Source organism: Ceratotherium simum, chromosome X, assembly GCF_057802395.1.
Source record: "Ceratotherium simum simum isolate JZ-2026a chromosome X, ASM5780239v1, whole genome shotgun sequence".
NCBI lineage: Eukaryota > Metazoa > Chordata > Mammalia > Perissodactyla > Rhinocerotidae > Ceratotherium > Ceratotherium simum.
Genome location: NC_141940.1, coordinates 88688203 through 88712405, shown reverse-complemented (window position 1 = coordinate 88712405; position 24203 = coordinate 88688203). Strand labels below are relative to the sequence as shown.

At 40.6% G+C, this 24203-nt stretch overlaps 1 protein-coding gene across 5 annotated transcripts in view; it reads left to right on the top strand.

Annotated features, from left to right (window-relative positions):
* Positions 1 to 23644, top strand: part of CLCN5 (Cl-/H+ antiporter 5) — a 146396-nt gene extending 122752 nt beyond the window's left edge. For all 5 annotated transcript variants that reach the window (XM_014790969.2, XM_087426704.1, XM_087426706.1 and 2 more), the window contains 9 exons: positions 3001 to 3188; positions 6368 to 6490; positions 7376 to 7582; positions 10414 to 10494; positions 10735 to 11277; positions 13641 to 13827; positions 14836 to 15234; positions 15391 to 15607; positions 16818 to 23644. In XM_014790969.2, coding sequence (XP_014646455.1) covers positions 3001 to 3188; positions 6368 to 6490; positions 7376 to 7582; positions 10414 to 10494; positions 10735 to 11277; positions 13641 to 13827; positions 14836 to 15234; positions 15391 to 15607; positions 16818 to 16908 — 2036 coding nt within the window. In that variant the 3' untranslated portion in view covers positions 16909 to 23644. The remainder of the gene's footprint in view (positions 1 to 3000; positions 3189 to 6367; positions 6491 to 7375; positions 7583 to 10413; positions 10495 to 10734; positions 11278 to 13640; positions 13828 to 14835; positions 15235 to 15390; positions 15608 to 16817) is intronic.
* Positions 23645 to 24203: the final 559 nt, after the last annotated feature.

Below are 24203 nucleotides of genomic sequence, written 5' to 3'. Positions count from 1 at the left end.
TGTGCTTTACCGTTTTCCTACGTGATATGAATTACTGGTGGACCTTTTAGAAGCTTGACATCCCCATCTGTAAAGGGGTAATAATACCTGCATCTCCTTCCTTAAATAAATGAGATGAAATGAGGAAATGCATTTAAATGCATTTGTATGCTATAAAGTATTTTATCCATTTTAAGGTATTGTTAGCACTGCCTTTTGGTGCTTGTCTTGAGGAAGAGCCCTTCTGTTGGAGACAATAACTTTTTTTTAAAACACGTACTGCATGGGGTTTAGAAGAGAAGATGTAGAAGAGGACTTCCTGAGAGATTTTTATAGCTATTTCTTAAACATCTACTCTCTCAATTGGTGATAAAGAAAAGCACGTAAGATATGGCTCATACTCTCAAGTTGCTTACAATCTCATTCTTTCATGGTGGCTGAGGAGTGGGATGGTACCACCTCTTCCAATCGTCTTCATAAACCCCCCAAGCCACTCCAGTCTAACTAGAAATAGTACACTTGCTATGTAAGTACAGCTTTAAATCAAATTCCCAAGCAGGCTTCCCCTCCTGTGGGAGAAGCAGAAAGCCAAGAATACCAGACAGAGATGCTAGGAGTTGTACCTTATGGCACTAAAAGATGGGTCTAGGAAGATCTGGAATATTGAGCTAAAATAGAAGTCAGGTGGGAAACCTGGAGTTGGATGGGATGAAATGACAGTTAACAGCAACAGGCTGTTTGTGGCTACCTGGATTTGAATCCCACCTCCTTGCTAATTTTGTGACTTTTGGCAAGTTTCTTAACCCTTGGAAGCTATAGTTTACCAATCTGTAAAATAGGGATAATAAGAGTACCTATATTACATGTTTGTTGTGAGCATTAAATGAGATTATAGCACACAGCACTCAGCACAGTGCCCAGTTGTTAACGATGCTGCTGCTGCTAATACATAGTGGTAATTCATGAGCCATGGAGTATAAGATGATTGCTGCAAATGAGCAATGGCTCATCCATAGCTGGGTTTTCAAAGATTATCTAGGGCAGGGGTCAGCAAACTTTTTCTGTAAGGGGCCAGATAGTAAATATTTTAGGATTTGTTGGCCACATGGTCTCTGTAGCAGGTAAGCAGCCATAGACAATAGGTAAACAAATGAGTGGGGCTGTGACCAGGAGAAACTTTTATTTACAAACATAGAGGCTAAATTGACCCTTAGGCCATAGTTTTGCCAACCTGTGGTCCAGAGTATTAACACTGCTGCTTCTGGCTCGCACAGTATAGAGCTGGCTAATAAGACTGGACGGTCTGTGATGCCAAGTATTGTAGAGAAGCCAAAGAGAAGGAAGAGGGCTGAGAAAGGGTTATATAGTTTAGCAGTTAGGGGGACACCAATGACCTTGAAAAACCATCTCAGGTAAATATTAGGAGCCAGATTTCAAAGGGAAGCAACCAGTGAGTGTAGAAGTTTTGGAGATATTTGGTAGTCATTGGAAGGAAAGAAGGGACAGAAGCTTGAAATGGTAACAAGGACAAGGGAAAGCATTTAATTCTTTAGGGTATGGGAAACCCAATAAAATTTGTAACCAGGGAAGAAAGAGCCAATTGGAAAAAGAAGGAGGAGAAATAGAAGTAGAGGGAAGATAGAATCGAGGGTACCAGTGTTGAGTAGAATATGACATGCACACGTGGACCCACCAGAGAACAAGCCAAACTATAACATCATGTTAATTTTCTGAATCCAGACGATTAGTGCAATAAGATTTAGAAGGAAGAGAAGACGGAGGCTGGAGTGGCCAAGAGTAGGTGTCAAACAATGTATTAGATTTGACTAGGTTATTCAAGTATGTAAATGACCTGTGTTAACACTTTTAGCACCTACCAAAACATACATGTGACATGGCCTCCAGCCTGTTGGAATGTAGGTGTAATATTCTCAACTTTTTAATGTATTTCTTGTCACTAGGTGGTCAGTGAATATTTTTCTTTCCCTCATACACACAGGGTATTTTGTATTTTAAGCATTGGAGAGCAACAATAGAGGCAGTGTGTCTGAATGCAGGAACAGTCTGGGAATTCAGGGGCTATGAATTTTATAATGTCTTTGCTATTTCCCTAAAGCACGATTCTACACCATTTAATTTCTTTATGCCAGAGTTTCTTCATCTGGGCTACAGAAATGATGAGAAGACCAGAATCAAAAGTATTATAACTATCTTAACCCTATGAGTCTGTTAGCCATAGTGCATATGTCCCCAGTTCACTATTCATTTTCTCACAGTTTTCTTTGATGAATGTTCTGTGTATAATATTCTTCGCTCCTTCTCACTAAGAAAACTTCAGAGTGTTCACGTCCTAGGCTCAGGAGACTTCAGCATGTCTGCAGCTTCCTCTAACCTTCCATGTACATCACAGTTGGTGCTTTTATAAATTCAGTTCCTTTAGCCTAGAATGCCTTCATGTCAGCAGCTCAAATTCTCTTGTCCATGGAGCAAAATCACTAAGACTGAGCCCTTCTCGCCATAGTCTTCACCAGCTCCCTTCCACAAGCCATCTCAAATAAATGTCATATAATATTCTTCAATGCGGGCAATTCACATTTTCTCAATCTTATGTATATAGTGAGAATAAAATAATCTTTAATAAACTTGACTGTCTTGATGGATCAGTATTCATCAACTCTAAGTCAAGGCAGAGTCTTTCCCATGTAAATCAGCTAAAAGTCAAATCCACTTACCCCTTGCTCCCACCCAACCACTTTGCTCTCCTCTAAGATTCCCCTATATAGAAATTCCACAGACACAGTGTTTAATGTGGACAGTGTTTTTATTTTCCCCTTCCTGAACAGGCATTTCATGTTAAAATAGGTGAAATCTATTAGAAGTAATAGGTAAAAATCAAGCAGACAGATAATCAGAAAGAGGTTGCAGATGGAATGGGAAAGTATATGCTTGTCCTTTATTTTAATTCTTCTTCCCTCATTTTCCCTGACAACTTTGGCCTTTCCTTTCCTCCCCTCAAATCAGGTTCCCTAGCTGGCTTGATAGACATCTCTGCTCATTGGATGACAGACTTGAAAGAAGGTATATGCACAGGGGGATTATGGTTTAACCATGAGCACTGTTGCTGGAACTCCGAGCATGTCACCTTTGAAGACAGAGACAAGTGCCCAGAGTGGAATAGCTGGTCCCAGCTTATCATCAGCACGGACGAGGTAACATGTTGTGAAGATTTCTGAACCACTGACTTTTATTCTTACATTTACTTTGTTTCTTATACTGTACTTGTGGCAATTGTGGAATCTTCCCCTGTTTTCCTTTTCGTGAAAAGGGGAACCAGTGTCAGCTGCCTTTCTCTGTGGTTTAAACGCAGCCCTGTTTCCATCTCTTTTGACATGTGGAGTTGTTTCATGCTTACACAATGACTTAAAATTTTTGTTTGTTTTAAACGAGCCTGGTATTTCTTCTTAATTGTTAGTACATAGTGTAACTAAATCTATCTTTCCCTAATAATTTCAGTAGAAATGTCGGAGCCAGCGAACAGGTGAGCTATAATTTCTAACGGGATGGAGTGGGTTAAAAATGTGTTTATCATGTAGACTCCAAAAGTAGTGTTTCCCTGAGCATTACATTACAACGTTAAAAAAATTATGATACATTCTATATCAAAATAACAAAAACCCAGGAGTAAAATTGCCTCTAGTCCCATTTTGAGGTTAAATCAGTGTTTTCATTTGTCCTTGTCTTCTAGCCTATGGTTTTCGATGCAGAAGTAACATTGTTTTTCAGCTCCTTACCTTTCCATTACCACTCGGTTGTATGTTAGATCTCTCCTACTAAAAACACACAAGAGAAAACAAAATAATCCTTAATTCCCAATTCCACTCTGACTTCCACCAACTAAAACAGGTACCATCTTGGCTCACTGCTCATCCACTGTGGTAGTGAAGTGAGGGGGACAAGACTAGGATATATGTTTGTACTTTTAAATTAAATTTATTTTTATACCTACTTTGGTCCACAAACAATTTGAAATGGCGCGCACGCACACACACACAGAATCAGTCAAGGGAAAAGAAGGATAGGAAAATAATAAAGTCAGGAATAAGAGTGTTTAAGTACATATATCACTGTGCATAGTGACTTGGGGAAAGAGTTCAATAAAAGGAGTAGATCCATATGTAGGGGAGGGTTGAAGTCTATGCTTCTCAAACTGGGGTAAGAGCAGCGTGCCAGAGGGTAGGTGAAACCACAGGATAAACACTATGTGCCTTCCCAGAAGATCAGTTTTTCCTGAATATTTGGAAGAAATTTTTTTTTCAAAAATTACATTTAATTAAAAAGGAATGCAAAATTCCCATGTTTGTTAAGATAAAACATAATCTCTATTTCAGCTCTGCTCCTGGGTACCCCACCCCCTACCCTCTCTCCTAGATTAGGAGTACTTGGGTAGAAAAGTTTGAGAAGCCCTGGAATTTAGGGTGAGTCTGTGTGTGTATGTGTGTGTATGTATGTCATTCCCTTGCTTTTTTTTTTTTTTTGACTTTTATTTTTGAAGTAATTATAGATTCACAGGAAGTTGCAAAACAATGTACAGGGAGGTTCTCCCCCCACTCCATATACCCTTCACCCAGCCTCCCCCAATAGTAACATCTTATATAACTATAGTATAGTACCAAAACAAGGAAATTGACATTGGTACAATCCACAGACCTTATTTCACCAGTTTTACAGGCATAGATGTGTGTGTGTGTATTTCTCTGCAATTTTATCACATGTAGATTTATGTAACCACCACCACAATCAAGATATAAAACTATTGTTCCATCACCACAACGTTCCCCTGTGCTACCCCTTTATAGCTGTGTGTGTGTGTGTTTAAGTGTTCCAACCATAACTTTCAAACTGGAGCTTGAGATTTGCTCAAGCTCCTTTTTATGAATGAAATCCTTGCTTGGGGAAAGAGTCTTCTAGGTTTTAAGAAGAGTTCTCCTGCCAAGGACTTGGCCTCCTGGTCTCTGCCTCTAGCTGATTTCAGCTGCTTTTTCTTTTACTCCCTTCCCCTCTTTGTCTCCTACCCCTGGAGGCTTCGACCTCCTTAGCTACATTCGAAAGGCCAAGAGAGAGGAATTATTTGTTCCTCTGAGGGACTAAGATAAGGGAAAACCTGTGTCAAAATTATAACTCAGAAAAAAACCTGAGCGTTTTGGTTCTCCTTGTCTAAGTCAGTGAATTATTTTACTAATGTTTATGTTTTAAAAAGTCAAAAGTGGGGTCGACCTGGTGGCATAGCGATTAGGTTCGCACGCTCCGCTTTGGCAGCCCAGGGATCACAGGTTCGGATCCTGGGCGCAGACTGATGCACTACTTGTCAAGACACGCTGTGGCGGCATCCCATGTAAAGTGGAGGAAGGTAGGCATGGATGTTAGCCCAGGGCCAGTCTTCTTCAGCAAAAAGAGGAGGATTGGCAATGAATGTTAGCTCAGGGCTGATCTTCCTCGCACACACACAAAAAAGTCAAAAGCCTATTGAATTTTGTGTTTCATGTAATTTGAGTGAGTTGCAACTTCTAATATTTTGATCAGCAAGCATAATCAACTAATGTTCAAAATAGCTTTTTTGTAAGGCATAACTATTTGCAAGCCCTTTAATGTTGGCGAATCCTTATTGGTGGTCAAAATTAGATTTCTCTTCTAGCAGACTTCATTATCAGAGGGGGATAGTCTCAGAAGTATATTCTCTCCATTTTAAAAATAGCTCTTGCTGTTTTATCGTTGGGGATATCTGGCATCTCGCTGGCTTAGTTTTATGGTCAGAGCCTGAAACTTTCTGCTGCATGTACTTGTTGCTGAGTCTGTGGTAGCAAAATTCTCTCCAAGATGTGGTTGTTCTCTACAGAACTTAATTGTGTATTTTAAGAAAAACACTCAGGAATTTTAGACTCTATAATCTCCTGGGAGAATTTGACACCAAAGTAGGTAGCTAGCCCGTCTTCACTTCAAATGTGTAGCCAATGTTCAGCCGTTCCAATAAAAGAGCGGTTAAGACTTAATAAAATTGACATAGAATCTTGTATATTTGCTTACAAAACCTATCAAAGCACTCATATAGACAGTGAATTTGCTTCAGGGTTTTGTTTGCCCTTTCTTCTTGTCCATCCTTAGAAGCCGTTGTCGATTTACTTTGCGTGTAGCAAGGCCTCCTATGCAAGTGGGCCAACACTGTCCCAGTAGTTGCTTTGCTGACTGTCCAGGAAGGTACATCTTCAGCAATTTAATAATGGTGTTTTTCTTTCTGACCTCCTCTCCTGAAAACCCATTACTCAGAAGAGCTGCATGCCCCACTGAGGCTGTCTGGGCTAAAACAAGCTTCTTTCTTTTTTCCCTTTTCTAGGGAGCTTTTGCCTACATAGTCAATTATTTCATGTACGTCCTCTGGGCTCTCCTGTTTGCCTTCCTGGCCGTATCTCTTGTCAAGGTGTTTGCACCTTATGCCTGTGGCTCTGGAATCCCTGAGGTGAGTCTCTAAAATGGCTTATAAATGGTAACAATAATGACTCCTTTCTGGTTAAAGTCTTTTGATATATATTCCAGCATATCCCACAACATGGATATTAAATAGGATCAGATCCTGAGGCAATCTAGAGCCTCTCTAGGTCTCCCCTTGAGTCTCCTCCCCTCCTGGGCCACGTGGACATTAAAGGGAGTTGATTCCTAGCCTCCTGTGAGTTCCTGGTGAACCAGACCCCTGAAGACCTCCCCCACTCCCTACCCAAGAAGTTCCCAGGGCAGAGCCTAAGATTCTGGCCTGAAAAAGTAGTGGTATTATCAACTTTGTTGAGCAGAAGCTATAAAACTATTTTACTACATTTCCAACAATATGATTTGGGCTAGAAGGAGGGTGACTACAACCCTGTCCCTAACTACTTTTGGTTTAGATTGCTTGACTGTGACTGAAACCACTGAGATTTTAGGTTACCCGGATGACCTTGCCCCTCTCTGTTTCCTGGAGCAAGTCATAGTTACAAAGTTCTTTGGCAGAGTATCAAGGCTATACTAGCTTGTAAGGATGTAAGTAAGGAAAACACCCTCCCTGTCTGCCTCCCCTTCTCCATGTCCACACAGTCTCCTACTTACAATACTCCCTTGCCCAGCTATCACATGGCCAAAAATAAAAGGGAACATGAAAGCTTAAAGAGTTCTCGCTTTCTTGGGCTTTTCTTAAAAAGTTCTCGCTTTCTTGGGCTCCTGGGCTCCCTCCCAAACTGGGATCACTGTAGGTCAAGCATTTACATGTCACTTGTTCAAAAGGTGCAGTTTCCATAATGAGGTCCAGATTATTGCTTTTTAGCCTTATTTACTTGCTTGGTCTATATTCAATCTCTCTGTGTTTGACCTGCAGATTAAAACTATCTTGAGTGGTTTCATTATTAGGGGCTATTTGGGTAAGTGGACCCTGATTATCAAAACCATCACATTGGTGCTGGCAGTGTCATCTGGCTTGAGCCTGGGCAAAGAGGGTCCCCTAGTGCACGTGGCTTGCTGCTGCGGGAACATCCTGTGCCACTGCTTCAACAAGTACAGGAAGAATGAAGCCAAGCGCAGAGAGGTAATAACAAATGGCCTTAATAGTCTCCTTTTTGGTGAGAGCATGAATGGTCCAATCTTAGGGATGAGAATTTGGGGGTTCTACCAATGTTAATGCAGATACCCCTTGACCCAGCAGTTCTGCTTCTAGGAATTTATCCTCCAGACTTCCTAGCATGGGTGTGTGCAAAGGTGGATGGGGATAGTCGGTGCAGCATTTGTCAACATAGTGAAAAACTGAAGCAATCAAAATGTCCGTCAGTGGGGGCTGATTGAATAAACAATAGTCTGTTCATACTATAGAATATTATGCAAGCATTACAAAGAATGAGATAGCCCGCTGACATGAAATGATGGCTATAAACATCTTTAAGTTTCAAAAGCCAATTTTGGAATAATGTGTATAGTATAATTCAATTAATGTTTTTTAAAAGTGTGTATATATGCACCTAGAAAGAAACATCTGGAAAGTAGTTTTACCCCAAACTGTTAAAAATGTCTACCTCTGGTGAGTGGGAAAGTGAGGTGGTAGTAAAGGAGACGTAAGGACTTTAACTTTTTATTATCTATAATCCTATACTAGTGTGTGCTGTTTCTATTACAAAATAAGTTACAAAAATAATAGAAGATTGTTTTAAGAAGTTGTTTATTCCTGTGAGAGAATATAAATTCAGCCTGTGTTTCAGATGCCAGCTTTTTAATCTTTTATTTCTATCTAACACTACACTGAATTAGTTTCTCTCTGTAATGGATCTCTCTCTGCCTTCTACTTCAACCCCGCTAAGTTAGTCCCATCACAGCATCTCTGTAGTTGTTCTCATGTTTTTGCAGTTGTTAATGTATATTATTTTGAAGAGGAAGAACATTTTTTAAAAATTGTTCCAAGTCATTGGTTACTTTTGTCCTGCTATAATTAAGGATTTAAGAAAACAATGGCTCATGTTCTGTTTTCCCTGAATTACGAAGAAATCTCATATAGAATGGGTCAAGACCAGGGTCATTTCATTAGAAAGGACTTTTCACAAAATTGGAACCTAGTGATTTATTCTGAAAACAAAACAAAACCAAATTAACTGTAAGACCCAGACGGAAAATCAAAGATGTTGAAGTTTCCAATATGGAATACATTTTGATAGTTCAAGGGGGAAAGTTCCTGGCAGGAGAGGAAGGCTAGCAGGAGAGAAAGAGGGAAATCTGAGTAGGTTGTTTAGCTACCTGTCAAATGGTGGCGGGACATAAAGGCAGTATTAAATTGGTGAGGTTGTCAGACAGGAATAATGTACAACAGAAGCTAAAGAGTTGAAAAAAACATTTTAACTGGCAAGAATAAAGTGTTGATTGTTGCTGGTTTTGCATGAGTAGAGGTGACTTCGAAACTATAGATTGCAGGTTGCTTTCATTCCATAAAATTGGCATTTTTGTTCAGATAGTTTCTTATAAAATGAGAGAGGAGTTTGATTTGGCCGTTTCTCTGTGCAGATGTCATATGTTTCTCTAACTAGACTCATGAATATTTGAATCTTTAGTTTACTTCCTATTGCTTATATAGACTTTCCAGTTCTTTTCTCTGTTGTTCTCGCCATCAGCAGCAAGCCTTTTGTGTCCCGGGGCCTTGTCAAAGTGGGCAGATAGTTGAGAGTAAAATAGAGATTTGAGAAGGAAGGGCATAGACAGACTTCACTCTACAGAATAAAATTACAGCAAACTAGCCACCTCGATTCTTTCTTCTCCCTCATAATTCATGCTGAACAGAGTCACTGAAATCCCCTTTCTCAAGTTCCAGGTTGACTGTCCTTGTCCTTCTCAGATGAAAGCCATTATAGCCACGCATTTCCAAGCCGTCCCCAGCTAGCACCAGCTTTCCGTTAGTTTCCTGGGCCATTCTGCACTCCCAGAAAAACCTGCCGATTTATTTTGCCAAGAGCCATTTTATTCTTCAAAAACTCTTAATTTTGTTCAACTTTCTCTTTAAAATATTTCCTTACTACCCCAAATCATATACCATTCCACAGCAACCAGAATCCAATGAAAGGATTTGGTCCTTCTGTCAATTCTGGTGTGTTTGTCCTGCACATTTTACATGCACATGTGTATGCCTACACACAAAGGTGGCACTCTCTAAATATCACTTGCTCTCTTTCCCTGTCTCTTTACCCCTTTTTATTTCCCTCTGACAGCTTCTTCCTCTTCCTCTTCCCCTCCCTCCTGGCCCTTTTCCTTGCCACATCTAAACATACTTAGGTCTTCTCTTCCCTTCAAAATCTATCCCTAACCTTGCTTCTAGTTGCCTCTATTTCTGTTTCCTTAGGTCACTAGGCATGGAGTAGGGCACATAAGCCTAATTTAGGAAACCCTAAATACCTACTCTATGAATATATGCACTTGCTGAATAGCTGTGAGCCAACTGTTACTTCATTTTTGTATCATTAGAGCCTTCTTTAAAATCTCATTTAGAAAGCATTCCTTTATAGAGAAAATGCTATGTAAATACATCACTGTAAGTACTTCATTTAGGTGGTGAATAGGTCTACAAACTCAAATGCAGTTACTGAATTGGGAGTATTGGGGATGGGGAGCATAATTTGGAATAAAGTAAATGCCTGAATTAATTACAAAGGAAAAGCCCTCTATGTGTTCAAGCGTGTGAACCATGTGTTCAGAATTCATCGTACAATGTTTGCTCTCAAAGTAAATATAGATTGAGCTTCATTTTTTATAAACTGGATATGGAGCATATAAAGGTTTTTGTTTTTTTTTTTAATGTTTAGTAACCACTAACATTCCTTTTAAAAATGTGATTGAAGATAGGAAAGTGGCATTATTCTATCACTAATTTTGAGTTTTGGATCGTAGGTCTTGTCGGCTGCAGCAGCAGCTGGTGTATCTGTAGCCTTTGGGGCACCTATTGGCGGAGTATTATTCAGCCTGGAAGAGGTAACTATTTTTAACTGTCTGTAGAGCATGTGCATGCGCGTGCTTGTGTGTCAGGAATTGTACCCAGTGTCTATGTACATTGCAGTCCCAAAGTGCTCTTCCCACTGCAGTGCTTTACCAGGTCACCAGAGATCTCTGGGCAGTTTTCATCCTCACCTCTAATTCCTGCAGCACCAATTTTTAACTCGAAATAGTTTGTGCATATTGATTGAGTTTGTTTTCTCACCTTCTCTCTTATAGGTCAGCTACTATTTTCCCCTCAAAACGTTGTGGCGTTCGTTCTTTGCTGCCTTGGTGGCAGCATTTACTCTACGCTCTATCAATCCATTTGGGAACAGCCGCCTGGTTCTATTTTACGTGGAGTTTCACACCCCATGGCATCTCTTTGAGCTTGTGCCATTTATTCTGCTGGGCATATTTGGTGGTCTGTGGGGAGCTCTGTTTATCCGCACAAACATTGCCTGGTGTCGGAAGCGTAAGACCACTCAGTTGGGAAAGTATCCTGTCATAGAGGTACTGGTTGTGACAGCCATCACTGCCATCCTGGCTTTCCCCAATGAATACACCCGTATGAGCACAAGTGAGCTCATTTCTGAGCTGTTTAATGACTGTGGCCTTCTGGACTCCTCCAAGCTCTGTGATTATGAGAACCGTTTCAACGCAAGCAAGGGGGGTGAACTGCCCGACAGACCGGCTGGTGTGGGAGTCTACAGTGCCATGTGGCAGCTGGCCTTGACGCTTATACTGAAAATTGTCATTACTATATTCACCTTTGGCATGAAGGTGAGGAGATTCTTTTGATACCTGGTGGATGTGGATGTGGCTGTGGGTTTGGAGGGCAAAGCCAAGATATCATACAATCCTCATAGCTCATGTGACACTTCCAATTTCACCCAATGTCATCCCCCACCCCCAAAATCCCTTTTTACCCCTACGTGTCCTCATAACTTCTTAGACAGTTGTACCTCTGTCTAAAATTGTCCAAGCCTAGTGTTAGGCCAAATGCAAACCTCAGTGATGAGATTTTAAGTAGAAATGTTTTCTCCTTTTCTATGGAAAACATATTTTGCCCCTCAAAAAGGATGGTGAGGTATTTATTCCAGTGCATTTTATATTAAAACAGTATCCGACCAAGACTGTTGGTCCTTATAGGGTGGATTTAGAGTTTACCAATAAAGCAAAATATTAGGTTGAACCAAATGAAGTTGCCAATAGTCAACTATTTTGACCGCTAAGATAGCAATTTCATATATTTCAACCCAGTATATAGCTAAGTGTATTTTTTACAGTTGGTATCAATGTCCAATGATCAAGAACTTCACAGGTGATTCTAAATATTTAAACTATCAAAAGCAGACATCAAGCCAGCACGTTTTATTTTCAGTACCCATTATCATTTCCACGATTCAGAAGAAACCAGAAAGGAAATGATGTTAAGGTTGTTCTTCCTCCCTAGGTTTTTCTTTGTTTGTTTCTTTTCTCTAGCACCCCACTACCAAGTTGTTTCCCTCTATTCTCTAAGGAAACGGAGATTCAAACCAGAGAATAAGAGACAGCAACTCAGTTTGGGCAGTACTGTAATCTCTGAGATGGTATCCATCCTCCTCAACACCCTGGAAAGTTTTATAGTGCTTCTTAAGTTAATTTTCACCTGGTAGCTTCATTCTTACATTTAAAGTAAATTTGCAGACCATCAGACCTACACAGATTCAAGTGTATTCCAAAATCAAACACAAGCTATTTTAAAATAATCTGCTGTTTTGATTATCCTTGTTGTCATTTCCCTCTCAGCACAGAAAATTGAGAATTCACTATAGTATCCTAGGCGTCAAAAAAAAGAGTGGGGAGACAGATGAGGGTTCCTTTTTGGGATAGTCATGCAACCATGGTCACTACCCCATTTAAAAAATTAATTATTATTATTTTTTTTTTAGAAAGCAAGCAAGCTTTTTTTTGTGTGTGTGTGTGAGGAAGATCAGCCCTGAGCTAACATCCATGCCAATCCTCCTCTTTTTGCTGAGGAAGACTAGCTCTGAGCTAACATCTATTGCCAATCCTCCTCCTTTTTTCCCCCAAAGCCCCAGCAGACAGTTGTATGTCATAGTTGCACATCCCTCTAGTTGCTGCATGTGGGACGCGGCCTCAGCATGGCCAGAGAAGCGGTGCGTTGGTGCGCGCCTGGGATCCGAACCCGGGCCGCCAGTAGCAGAGCGCGCGCACTCAACCGCTAAGCCACGGGGCTGGCCCTAAAAAATTAATTATTTAATCTCTCTTTATGCTATTACAAAATAAACTGAAACCTCACGTGCCATCCTTTTTGTGTGAGCAATGGGTTAGGCGTCAATACATGAGAGTGGTTATGAGCATTGCATTTAACCCCCAGCACCAGTATTTACTAAATCTTGGCCTTGGGTGAGTTACTTAACTTCTCTGAACCTTAAGTTCTTTGTGATTTGGGAATGGTAACAGCTACCTCCTGGGGTGGTTGTAAAGAACCAATGAAATCTTGTCTGTAGAGCATCCAGCATAGAACATAGTAGATAGTCAGTAAAGGGTAACTGTCATTGATAAGAATTCACAGTTGGTGTATGATCTCACTCATGTGTGGAATATAAACCAACACATGGACAGAGAAAACTGGACTGTGGTTACCAGGGGCAGTGGGGGTGAGGGAAGGGGGGTGGGGGGTGGGCACAAGGGGTGAAGGGAGTCATATATATGGTGATGGACAAACAAAAATGTACAACCCAAAATTTCACAATGTTAGAAACCATTAAAACATCAATAAAAAAAAATTCACAGTTGGGGGAAATGTCTGCGTGTATGAGAAACTCCATCTATTTTCCTTTTTCTTTGGGAAAGGCATAATTTCTGCCTCCAGTTCTGTGTGGTCTGGAGAGTTCAGGCTCTTGCCTGATGGACCCCGAATCAGGGTAAGATCCTTTGCAGTCGTACTTGCATGCACGTCCCAGAGAACCTCTAGTGCCTGTAGCGTTACACAAATCTTTACAGCCACTTGCTAGCATAGTGCACAGTTAAATTGTCATTGGCCTGTTTGCTTCGCAGAGAGTCAATCCTCTAGCCCTTACCATATTCCAGGCAGTCACATCATTTCTCACTAACCATCTATTGCTTTCTCTTTGCAGATCCCTTCTGGCCTCTTTATTCCTAGCATGGCTGTTGGTGCTATAGCAGGTCGACTTTTAGGAGTAGGAATGGAACAACTGGCTTATTACCACCATGACTGGGCCATCTTCAATAGCTGGTGTAGTCAAGGAGCTGATTGCATCACCCCTGGCCTTTATGCGATGGTTGGGGCTGCAGCCTGCTTAGGTGAGTAGTTGATTTGCATTGATTTCAAAGAAGTTGCTACCTAAGTAACATAATAAAGAAGAGTGATATTAAACACAACTGACTGCAGATTATTTTTAATGCCCATCCATTTCCTATTGGCTTTGCCATTTTTCGAGAGTTTTAAGAAAGCATTCTTTACTATATATCTACATTCCTCCCTCTTGAGAGTAATTCTTCTTTCAAGTTTCATCATATTGAGGAAATAATCAGAAATTTGGACAAAGATATCTGTGTAAGAATGTTCATCATGGTATTATTTATAATAGCAAAAGTTAGAATCAACTTAAATGTGCACAGGAAGGGACTGGTCAAATAAATTATGGTACATCCGTATAATGTTATACTGTGCAGCCATTGAATGCAATCTTAAAATGTTTAACATCTTTAAATACAATGTTAAATAAATTTGTAATAATATACAAAATGTTCCTGACATAAAGTGCGAGGAAAAAGCATGGTGGGGAATTAAACATATAATATGAGCTCACCTATGTAAAAACATACATTTTTGCATAGTAAAAAACTTGAAAAAGTCATTCATAATTTTTACTTTGCATATTTATAGGCAATGAGATAATGGATAATGACTTTCTTTTACATACTTTTTAAAAAAATATTTTCTGAATTTTCCACAATGGGCCTGCATGTCCCAGAGAACCTCTTGTCCTTGTAGTGTTAGAAAAATGGTGAATATCTTCTGCAATTAATTTTATAAGTGGGGGGAAAAGCAACAGATAAATGGGAAAAAAAAAGAATCAAGAAGGCATCTTGTGCTTTTATAGATGTTGTTTTGAGAAATCTGACTCATGTCCATTATAAACTTACTTCAGCGCAGTTGCTGGGGTCTGTGCAGTTATAGGTGAGAACTCCTTTTAGCAATCTTTCTGGTAAGTAAGCTTTTCCTGGATAGGGCCTGTGACAGGCCCATAATTGTAATGAATCCTGTACTTTTCCTGCCTTCTGTAGCCTGTGTCTGTTTCTTTGCAGGCGGGGTGACTCGGATGACTGTTTCTCTTGTCGTCATAATGTTTGAACTAACTGGTGGCTTGGAATACATTGTGCCTCTGATGGCTGCAGCTATGACAAGCAAGTGGGTGGCAGATGCTCTTGGGCGGGAAGGCATCTATGATGCCCACATCCGTCTCAATGGATACCCCTTTCTTGAAGCCAAAGAAGAGTTTGCTCATAAGACCCTGGCGATGGACGTGATGAAACCCCGGAGAAATGATCCTTTGTTGACTGTCCTTACTCAGGACAGTATGACCGTGGAAGATGTAGAGAGCATAATCAGTGAAACCACTTACAGTGGCTTCCCAGTGGTGGTGTCCCGGGAGTCCCAAAGACTTGTGGGTTTCGTCCTCCGAAGAGATCTCATTATTTCAATTGGTAAGGATTTCAGAAATGGAATAATAGAATCCACTATGGAAATAAATAAATATATGTGAAATGAGGGAAGACAGAGGGAAAAGGGGACTAGTTAGGGGCCAGAAGGCTAGAACTAGCACTTCTATTTTCAACTTTATTTTTCTACTTTTCAAATAGAAAATGCTCGAAAAAAACAGGATGGAGTTGTGAGCACTTCCATCATTTATTTCACTGAGCATTCTCCTCCGATGCCACCATACACCCCACCCACCCTAAAGCTTCGGAACATCCTGGACCTCAGCCCTTTCACTGTGACTGACCTTACACCCATGGAGATCGTAGTGGATATCTTCCGAAAGCTGGGACTGCGGCAGTGCCTGGTTACACACAATGGGTGAGAGCTCTTTGGTGAAGGCAAAAATTGGATGGTGGGAGAAAAGATAATGTAGAGAGATAAAGAAAGAAGGAGAACCCAATTCAAATGAACGTTAGTAGCACTTCTAGGTCTTTTTGAAGCTGTGAGATGAAAATGGATGTGTTTCTTTTATCATCATAATTAATAGAAAAGGAGTTTGGGGAAGAAAGTGTGTTTGAGAGATGTGAACTGCTGGTTGCACACTCTAAATAACTCAGTTCCTCCCCCACAAAAGAAACAGCTGTGTTCTTATGAGCAGGCAGCACTGAAATTATAATGCTATTAGGTAGTATAAGTGTAGTATTTGGTTCTTAAATACCTTTGTTCTTATTATTTGAGGATGAGAAAACCAAGTTTTGGTGAGGTTTAAAGATTTACACAAGGGCTCTCAGTTAATATATATAGTAAGGATAGGCTTTAAACACAAGTTTTCTGACTCCCAAGGCCAAGGCTCGCTCTTTCTGGGATATTTCTTATCCAGTAAAGGAAGCTCTGCTGTTTTTATTGGAAAAGAAGGGAGGTTGGGGAGAAGGGTGGATTTTTTTCTGAACGTGATATGTTAATCCAGCAATTATATAAGAATTTCACCCCCTAAAATTTCTAAATGGTATAACAGATGTCCTGCAGGATTTAAATCAGCGAGGCGACTTTCCCTGAGTCTTTTAATGTTTACTGAATCCCTACTTCCTGTGAGAAGGTATTCCACTAGACTCCGGGAATAGGAAAATGAATAAGACCCTTTTCCGCCCTCGAGGAGTATGCAGTGTTAGAGGGGAGCTAAGAATACACAAGTGGGGCTAGCACAACAGTACACAGGACAAGCTGTTTGCTGGGAGGAGGACAGTTATTGCTGGCTTGTGGGATCAGGGAAGGTGTTCTAGGAGAGGGAGATTTGAGCTGGGTTGCAAAAGGTAAGTAAGATTCCTATATGTAGAGAAGAATATTTCAACCAGAGGAAATAGCAGGATCTGAGAACTAGAGCTAGAAATGCTTGGAGCATGTTTAGGAACCCATGCATTGTCCTATTTGCCTGGAGACGTAACCTAGTCCTGTTATCTCATCCTTCTGTAAGTGCAGATAGTGTTCCAAGACAAAGTTGAAAAGGCCTGAGGAGGAAGAATGTCACCTTTGAGAATGTTATTTTAACTCCACATTTATTTTTGTTTTATTGTCTTGTTTTGTCTTTTAGGCGATTGCTCGGAATCATTACCAAAAAGGATGTGTTAAAGCATATAGCACAGATGGCGAACCAAGATCCTGATTCCATTCTTTTCAACTAGAATCACAGGGTTGTGCTGAATATAAACAGGAAGGACGTTGCAGACCATGGATATATTTTATTAACTGGGTACCCAAAACACATTTCCCGTGTTTGGATGGTGAAGTTATATTAGCGTGTTGTCTCTTTCCTACAAGTTAACCAGTTGCACTACATAATCTCTGGAAATTAATCTTCTCTTTAGGAGAAAATACAGTTAGGCTTCTGTGATATTGCATTAGGAAGATTTCATGAAAGAGTAAGCAAAATTGCTATGGTTTAATTCTTTTTCTTTTTTTTTAATTTTTTTTTAATTTAAAACATAATTGTTAGCCAATATGCAATCACTGAAAACTATGCAAGAAAAATTCCAACCGTCCTGATCTATAGCCTGCAGGAAACTCATGAAAAAGTCACTTTTTTGGACTCTAAGTGTCATTGGTGGAAGATGAAGTATAAACTAAGGGGCTTTGCTTTTCCAACCACAGAAAGGAGAGCCAGAAGGAAAATAGTAATGATATTTTCCAGACTGTGAAAATTCAGTTCAAATGTTATATTGTTCCTGTTACAATATTTAGCATTATTAGTTTGTATGTGTGTTATGTGTATGTTAATTTTAATATCTGATTATAAGACAATGCTGCTTTGGTTAATCTCCTCTAAACAAATTTAGAGAGGTTGACTTTTATAGCTTGCTTGTTCCTGGTACTCTTTTGAAGTGCACAAAGATAAGTTAATAGAACTTTCTCCTTGTCTGCAAAAAGGGTAATTTTCCAGATGGTATTTGTTAGCTAGTAGACAAGGACTTTGCCATGAATTTGTTAGTAGCAAGAAATGACATCTCCAGCTTCCTTGAAATGAATGATTAGTCAAGTTCTAAGCAAAGTCAATGACTAGGAATTTCACATTTTTGTGAGGTCCCAACTAATCCTCTTACCCAGATGCCACCTCCACGAGTGATGGTGCTTTAGGCTTCTGGAATATGTAAGACTAGTAAAGGGAACCAAGTCTAGACTGCATACCGGTAAACCAGGGAAGATCCCGAGCTGTATCGGCATTCTCATGCATTCCTTCATAAAGACCACCAGTACTAAAATAACTGGGCACTCATGCCTCCTCCCGTGAGTACGTATAACAGGCCAGTGTTGTCCCCAAGAACACGAATTTAGGCTTGGGGTACTTTCAAATATGTTCAATGCATTGGAACAGGATAGGCACCTGTGACTCCCTTGAGGCTCCTTGGAATTCTAGATAAAATGTAGAACCATCCTAAGACCCAGGGATGTGGACAAGGCCTGGTGACACCAAAGGTGCTTGTATCCAGTTGAAAAGGTGCCTCTCTCAATTTCCTACCACCTTTTCTGCAGTAGAACACGTCACACTAGAGGGACACCTGCTGGAATTACAGAGCCACCACCATCGTTCCGACTGCTGCTTCATTTCTGAGTTTCACCTCCATGCAGTTATACCCACTCCGTTCTTTTCCCTTTCCCGACTCCTCAGTCCTGAGTCCTCTCTTTGGAATTGAGCACTCTGCTTGGTCAATCATTCCTATTACAAAAAATAACTCCCAGGGCTAGTTAAATTGTAAACCAAGGCTCAGCAGTCTCATGGCATGTGGACCAGAGGTAACGCACAGACATTTGCTTTGCTCTGCAGCCCAGTCGCTGCTGCCATACCTCCATCTCCACGCTGATGCCCACAGCAGTGAGACTTAACTGCCAGGGCAGAGAGTTCAGCTTGTCCCATTTTGCAAGTCTGTTCCCAGCACTTCCTACCATCCTTCCAGCCTGGAATCAGCAGTCACTTGGCATAGCCTGTGCCCACCTCCACCTCCCCCCCGCCACCTCCCTGCCCTGAACACTTCAGTGTACCTCATTTTAAAAGTTGCTGATCCCTGATTCTAGGATTTTTTTACCCCTATTCTTATCTTTCCAAAATCTGAAATTCTGTCGTTGCCCAGAACTGGGTAGCCAAGGCTTGTTTTGATTGTTATCTTTAAAATATCAAGGCAGTCAACAGTGTTTCTCCTTTTAAGTATACCACTCTAGCATTTTAATGAAAAAGGAAAAAAGCTCTCTAAGTTATATTATATCGTAGTCATGACTCAGTAACTACATCTTTTGTCCCTTCCGTGCCACTGATTCCCTCACACGAGATGAGGCTATTTGCCTGACCACCCCTGTATATTGCGTAGAAATGAAAGTTCTTATCTATATATTTCTGGTTCACTACATATCTTTTCTTATTAGCCACCCAACTAAAGTTTTCAAAACAGGAAATGTTAGTATTTCTGGTATTTGATGACAGTGAGAGGGTTGGTCACATTTCATAGTACAGCAGCAATATGGAGGGTGTCTAAGTTTGCCTTTGTGTTTCTTCTAGGCTGTTTTTTATTTTAGACAGATGAGCCAGTGTTAAGGTGCTACTTCAGAGAATAAATTCAAGAAATCAGATAACACTGTGCCAAGGTATACTTTGTAGATGCTAAGCACCAGTTGGCCCTCCAGAGAATAATATCCCTTTGATACCTCACTCCTGATAAATCTCATTCATTAACCTCAGCTTCTCAGGAATCCTTGTAACTAGTATGCTAGAAGTAGCTGTAGTGTAAGGTATCCATTATATGTCCAATCCTGTGGTTTGGCTCAAAGATTGGCTAATTGTGGCTAGAGCTCTCTGCTAGACTGCTAGCTCAGCACCTTAACGCTCCGAGTTTCTTGTCTTGAGGCAAAGGAAAATGTCCTTTGTGCCATTGCCAATTCAGCAGTTGGACATACTTAACCAATAAACAAAGCTGATATGGGGAGGTCTGTCAGTAGCCTCAAATGGCCACATACTTCAATGGCAAAAGACTAGATAATCTGTGATTTAAGAATGAACATGAGTTGAGACTAGTCTATTTCGGAATTAAAAAAAAAATCGCCTGACACAAGGGAAGGATTTACGAAAGAATGCCAGTAAGTGCTTCAAGAGGGTTAGGATTTTCCAAGGAAAAGTATCTGGTAGACATCTGGCCATGAAAGGAGTGAGAGTCTATAGATTTAGAAAAGTCGAACTACTATGTTTTGTATCTTCAGATTTTCAAAGTAAATAGTTAAAGAAGCTGAAACAGGTAATACAAGATTAGTTATACCGTTGGAGGGAAGAAGCAGGGGACTGAAAATGCAAAATAATGGCCACTTTCAAGATCATTTCTATTTGGATGTTTGTTCACACACTCTTCTCTTTTCTGGCTCCGGCATCCTTCTGGCTGAGCTCAGCTGTGGAGTAGAAGTGGTATAATCCACAGAACAGATATCCTCTGGTGGATAATCTGACATTGACGATACTTTGGATTTGCCAGCTGGCAGAGCAAATGATTAATTTGTTTTGGCACCAGGGGCTGAATCTGAATCCTATGCAGGAAGAGCAGAGCACAGTATAAATTTCTCTGGCAAGTCTTCAATTATGTTTGAACATGAGAATGATAAAGTAATGGGGACTTAGTGTGGTCTAAGACTGCAAAGTAATTCTCAACCATGATCTTATGAACCCGTCAGGTGTGGGGGAAGCAAATATGTTTTAAAAAACTTAACATGCAATATAGTCCATCATGCAAAATAATCATTGCTGTGTGTTTTAAGTATTTCAATCACTTCTCCTGGTTGGGTCTTGATCTTGGTTTGTTTTGTTAGGTGATGAGTAGGAGGGTGTACTTGTTACCCCACAATATCTTTTGGTTTTGTTTTTTAATAAATCACAAAGAGTGCAATTTTTGGAGTTTTTAATAATGATAGTGAAGACAGTATTGAGAATTTGAAACAGCCGGTGTTTTATATTACCAAAGTACTTACTGATGACTGACCACATTGTATTCTGAGGAATCAGTTTACCTTCACTGGATCAGAGCCAAATGCAGGCCACCCATCAGTTCAGAGAAAGCAGGAGAGCATCTTCCATGGTATTGCAGAGAGTAGTGAGCTCTTGAAAACTCTGAGAAAAATTAGGAATTTAGGAAGGAAACGAGAGGTAGAATATTGAGTCCTTAAAAAAATAGATGTATAAATATGTGGTCCGAACTTAAGTGTCCTAAAACCTTGATTTTTTTTTTAACCACCTCTGGGATTGCCTGGATTCCCTTTGGAGAGTGAATGAAAAGTTATGGCTGTGTTTTCGAAAAGCCCTAGTAAGAAAATACATGAGTTCGTGTAAGATAGTGGGAGGAAGGCCATCCCACGCCCCAAGCCGTACATCCTGGCATTTAAGAACTGCTCGATCATGTGCCTCAAGGGAAGAAAAAGTCAAGTAGTCGCCCAGAGACCAGGCTTTCCAAGCAAATGAGAGGCTCAAAGCAGTATTCAGCTGGAGGCCATCTGTCTACTTTTATGCAGAAGGCTGACCCAAGACAAGACATCTGCTCCTGAAGGAGGGCTGCATCTACTGCCATTGCCTAAATGATAAGCTTTAGGTAGATAGTTTGAATTTTTATAGCAAATTTTTTTTAAACTTATATTTTTAGCCTCCTTAGTATGTACTTATTGTATATTAAAAAGAAAAAGGTATGGGTTTCTCAGATCAGAGCTCAGGGAGCTATATAAATTTGACGTGAAATCGGTGTAGTGGACCTCTGGTGACCACTCAACTTTGCTCTGCCTCAATTTTGGTTGTTTGCTCCAGGGAGAGAAGTTGTTGGAATAGTAGGTGTTAGCAACTTCAAGTCGCTCCCCAGGTGTTTGCTGGCCACAGTCTCATTTCTAAACATCTGGATCTGGGCAAAGTTTTGAAGTGATGAAGGGAACAAAATTGGTTTTTCCACTGTGTAGTCTGATTTTGCCAAATCACCCAAGAGAGAAAGAAAGTATATGATGTGCGGAGTTTGCATTTCTTGGAAGAGACCTATCGGATCACCCAGCTCAATCCTACAGTCATAAATTCCTACCTCTAAGTTCTGCTAAAGGGTCTTCAGCCTCTGTGCACACACTCATTGAATGAATGCCTTGCCTAAAGTTTGCCGTTTAAGGAGAAATGGCATGTGATGGTATAAAAATATGAGGGTTTAAAAAGATGATCTCTGCCTCTACTTCTCTCCCTCCCTCCTTCCCTCTTTTTTTCCCTTTCTGTCTCTCTCCTTCTCTTCCCCTTCTCCATGCCCTAAATTCAAATTTTTCTCAGTTGTTAACAAGCATGTTGTTTTGAATGTGGACCTTGGGTGAGGGAGAGGATCGTTCTGAGAATAGAGAATGGAAGATGCTTCTGAGTTGATAGTGCCAGCAGGGCTTTGCTCCATTGTAGAGGCTAAAGCCAACGGTATTTGTTGAGAGTGTTGAGGGCTTTAGCATCTCCTTGCGGACGTATGAAGTATTCATTGCTAAACCTTATTATTATCTACTAGTCCAAATCTGTTGAAAGTCAAAGGCAGTCTAGGATTTGGTGAGTGAAATGCCATCTGGCAAAATGGGGACGAGGGAGTGGCCTGAGATGGTTTTATCAGGGTGGGAATGTTCAGCCTCATTTTCATTTGCGTGTACCTCAAAATATATGGTCCTTCAAGAGTGCTCCTTTTCCCTCCTCCATTTCACGTTATCCTTTCTTCTCCCTCCTTTCTCTCCCATTGTCCTGCCTTTTTAGTACTCAGCTTTTTTATAAGTATTTACTATTTTATTATATATTTGGTCCTTTGGGACTGTGTAATGATTAAGAATTAATTTCATTCTAGATAGAAAATGATGTGTTTAGTATTTTGTTCTCTTAAACTGTCTTTTGAAGCTCTGCTGCTAACCAGGTACAGGCCAGAAAGGAGTTGGGCCTGACAGACAATACCCTGGTCATGTCACCTAAGGATGACACACTGATGTCATCGTGGTGACTCTTCTTCATTTGACCAAGGCCACCCTCCTGCTCTTACCTCTGTCCATTCATTTCTGGCTATGGGAAAAATACCACCTGCTGGGTGAGCCAATGAGGCCAAGAGGATCAGAGGGGCCAGGTCCAGCCCATGGGCCACTGTATGAATCCCTCTAATAAGCTCATTTATAGGGCCGGCTCCAACTGCAGTAGCCAAAGAAAACCTGTCTGACTGGACATTTTAGTTCCTAAGAGTTGGTAAAAGTTCAGCTGAAGCTAATGTATAGACATCAGCAGTAGCTAGGCATCCAGAAACTAGTGTCAACCCAAGCTGATGTAGCCTGAGTTTTCACAGGAAGCTTGGTGCTGAGCTGTTCAGAGCAACTATTTGTCTGAGTGTTGCCAACCCTTTAGTCACGCTTTCTTAGCTTTATTCTAACTTTTAGAGATGTTGGCCCCTATTCATATGCACAGCTTGTACCAAAGCTGTGGCTCACTGCTCTCTTCATTCTTCTCCCTGGTCATGCATAGCAACATAGTCTAACAAAGAAGACATGGGCTGGGGAGTAAGGAGACCTGGTTTCTATTTCCTATGCTTCTACTAACTAGCCTCAAGATCTTAACCGCTCTGTGCCTCAGTGTTCCCATCTGCAAAATGGGGATAGTGTTAATTGCCCTACCTACCTCACAGGGTTGTTGTGAGGATAAACTGAGACAATAACTGGAAAGTACTTTGACAAGTAAGTGCTATGCAAATTGTAAGAAATGGAAACAATCATGTTAAAGGCAATGGAATGGACATTGGCAGAAGGGTTAATGGGATTGTCCAGCCCTTTCTCTGTGTGGCTTAAACCCAGGTCGCCATTGCTTTATACATTTTCACTCAGCACAGATTTGTAATTATGCATGTAATAAAGCACAGCCTTATCCAACTGGTGTCTGGTGTGTTTTTGAAGACCCCGAATTTTGTAGCTATTGATTTCTGACCATAAAAGCAAGGGGGGCAGGGTGTGGGGGTTGGGGGAGGGTAGTGTAAAAGGCAGCTGCAACCCCCTACTAGCAGGCTCACTTCTTAAAAGATTTATTAAATACATAATTATTTTTACATTTATAGATTCAGTAATACTTTTTGCCATAAGGAGACAAATGAGGGGCAGCTTGCATTTTCTGAGAGATTCCAGATGCCTCATTCATTGTGGCTACTTAAATGTTCCTATCTCATACATTGGTGATACTTTCCTGACCACATGAGAATTAACTGGGAGCTATATTTTTTCTCTTTTTGAGCTTTTAATGATGTAAGATTATGGGCTTTGATAGGCCTCTTGCCTCTAGTCACTTCTTACAAGGAGTAGGATAGGTGATTGAAATGTTCCTCCAGTGAATAGTAGGGTTAGTAGTACCTTCTTTATGGTGTGTTGGGATTAAAATGTCTACTTTGGGAAACCCTCTGAAGTAATGGAGGAGGAGGGTGTGTTTCAGGGAGGTGGT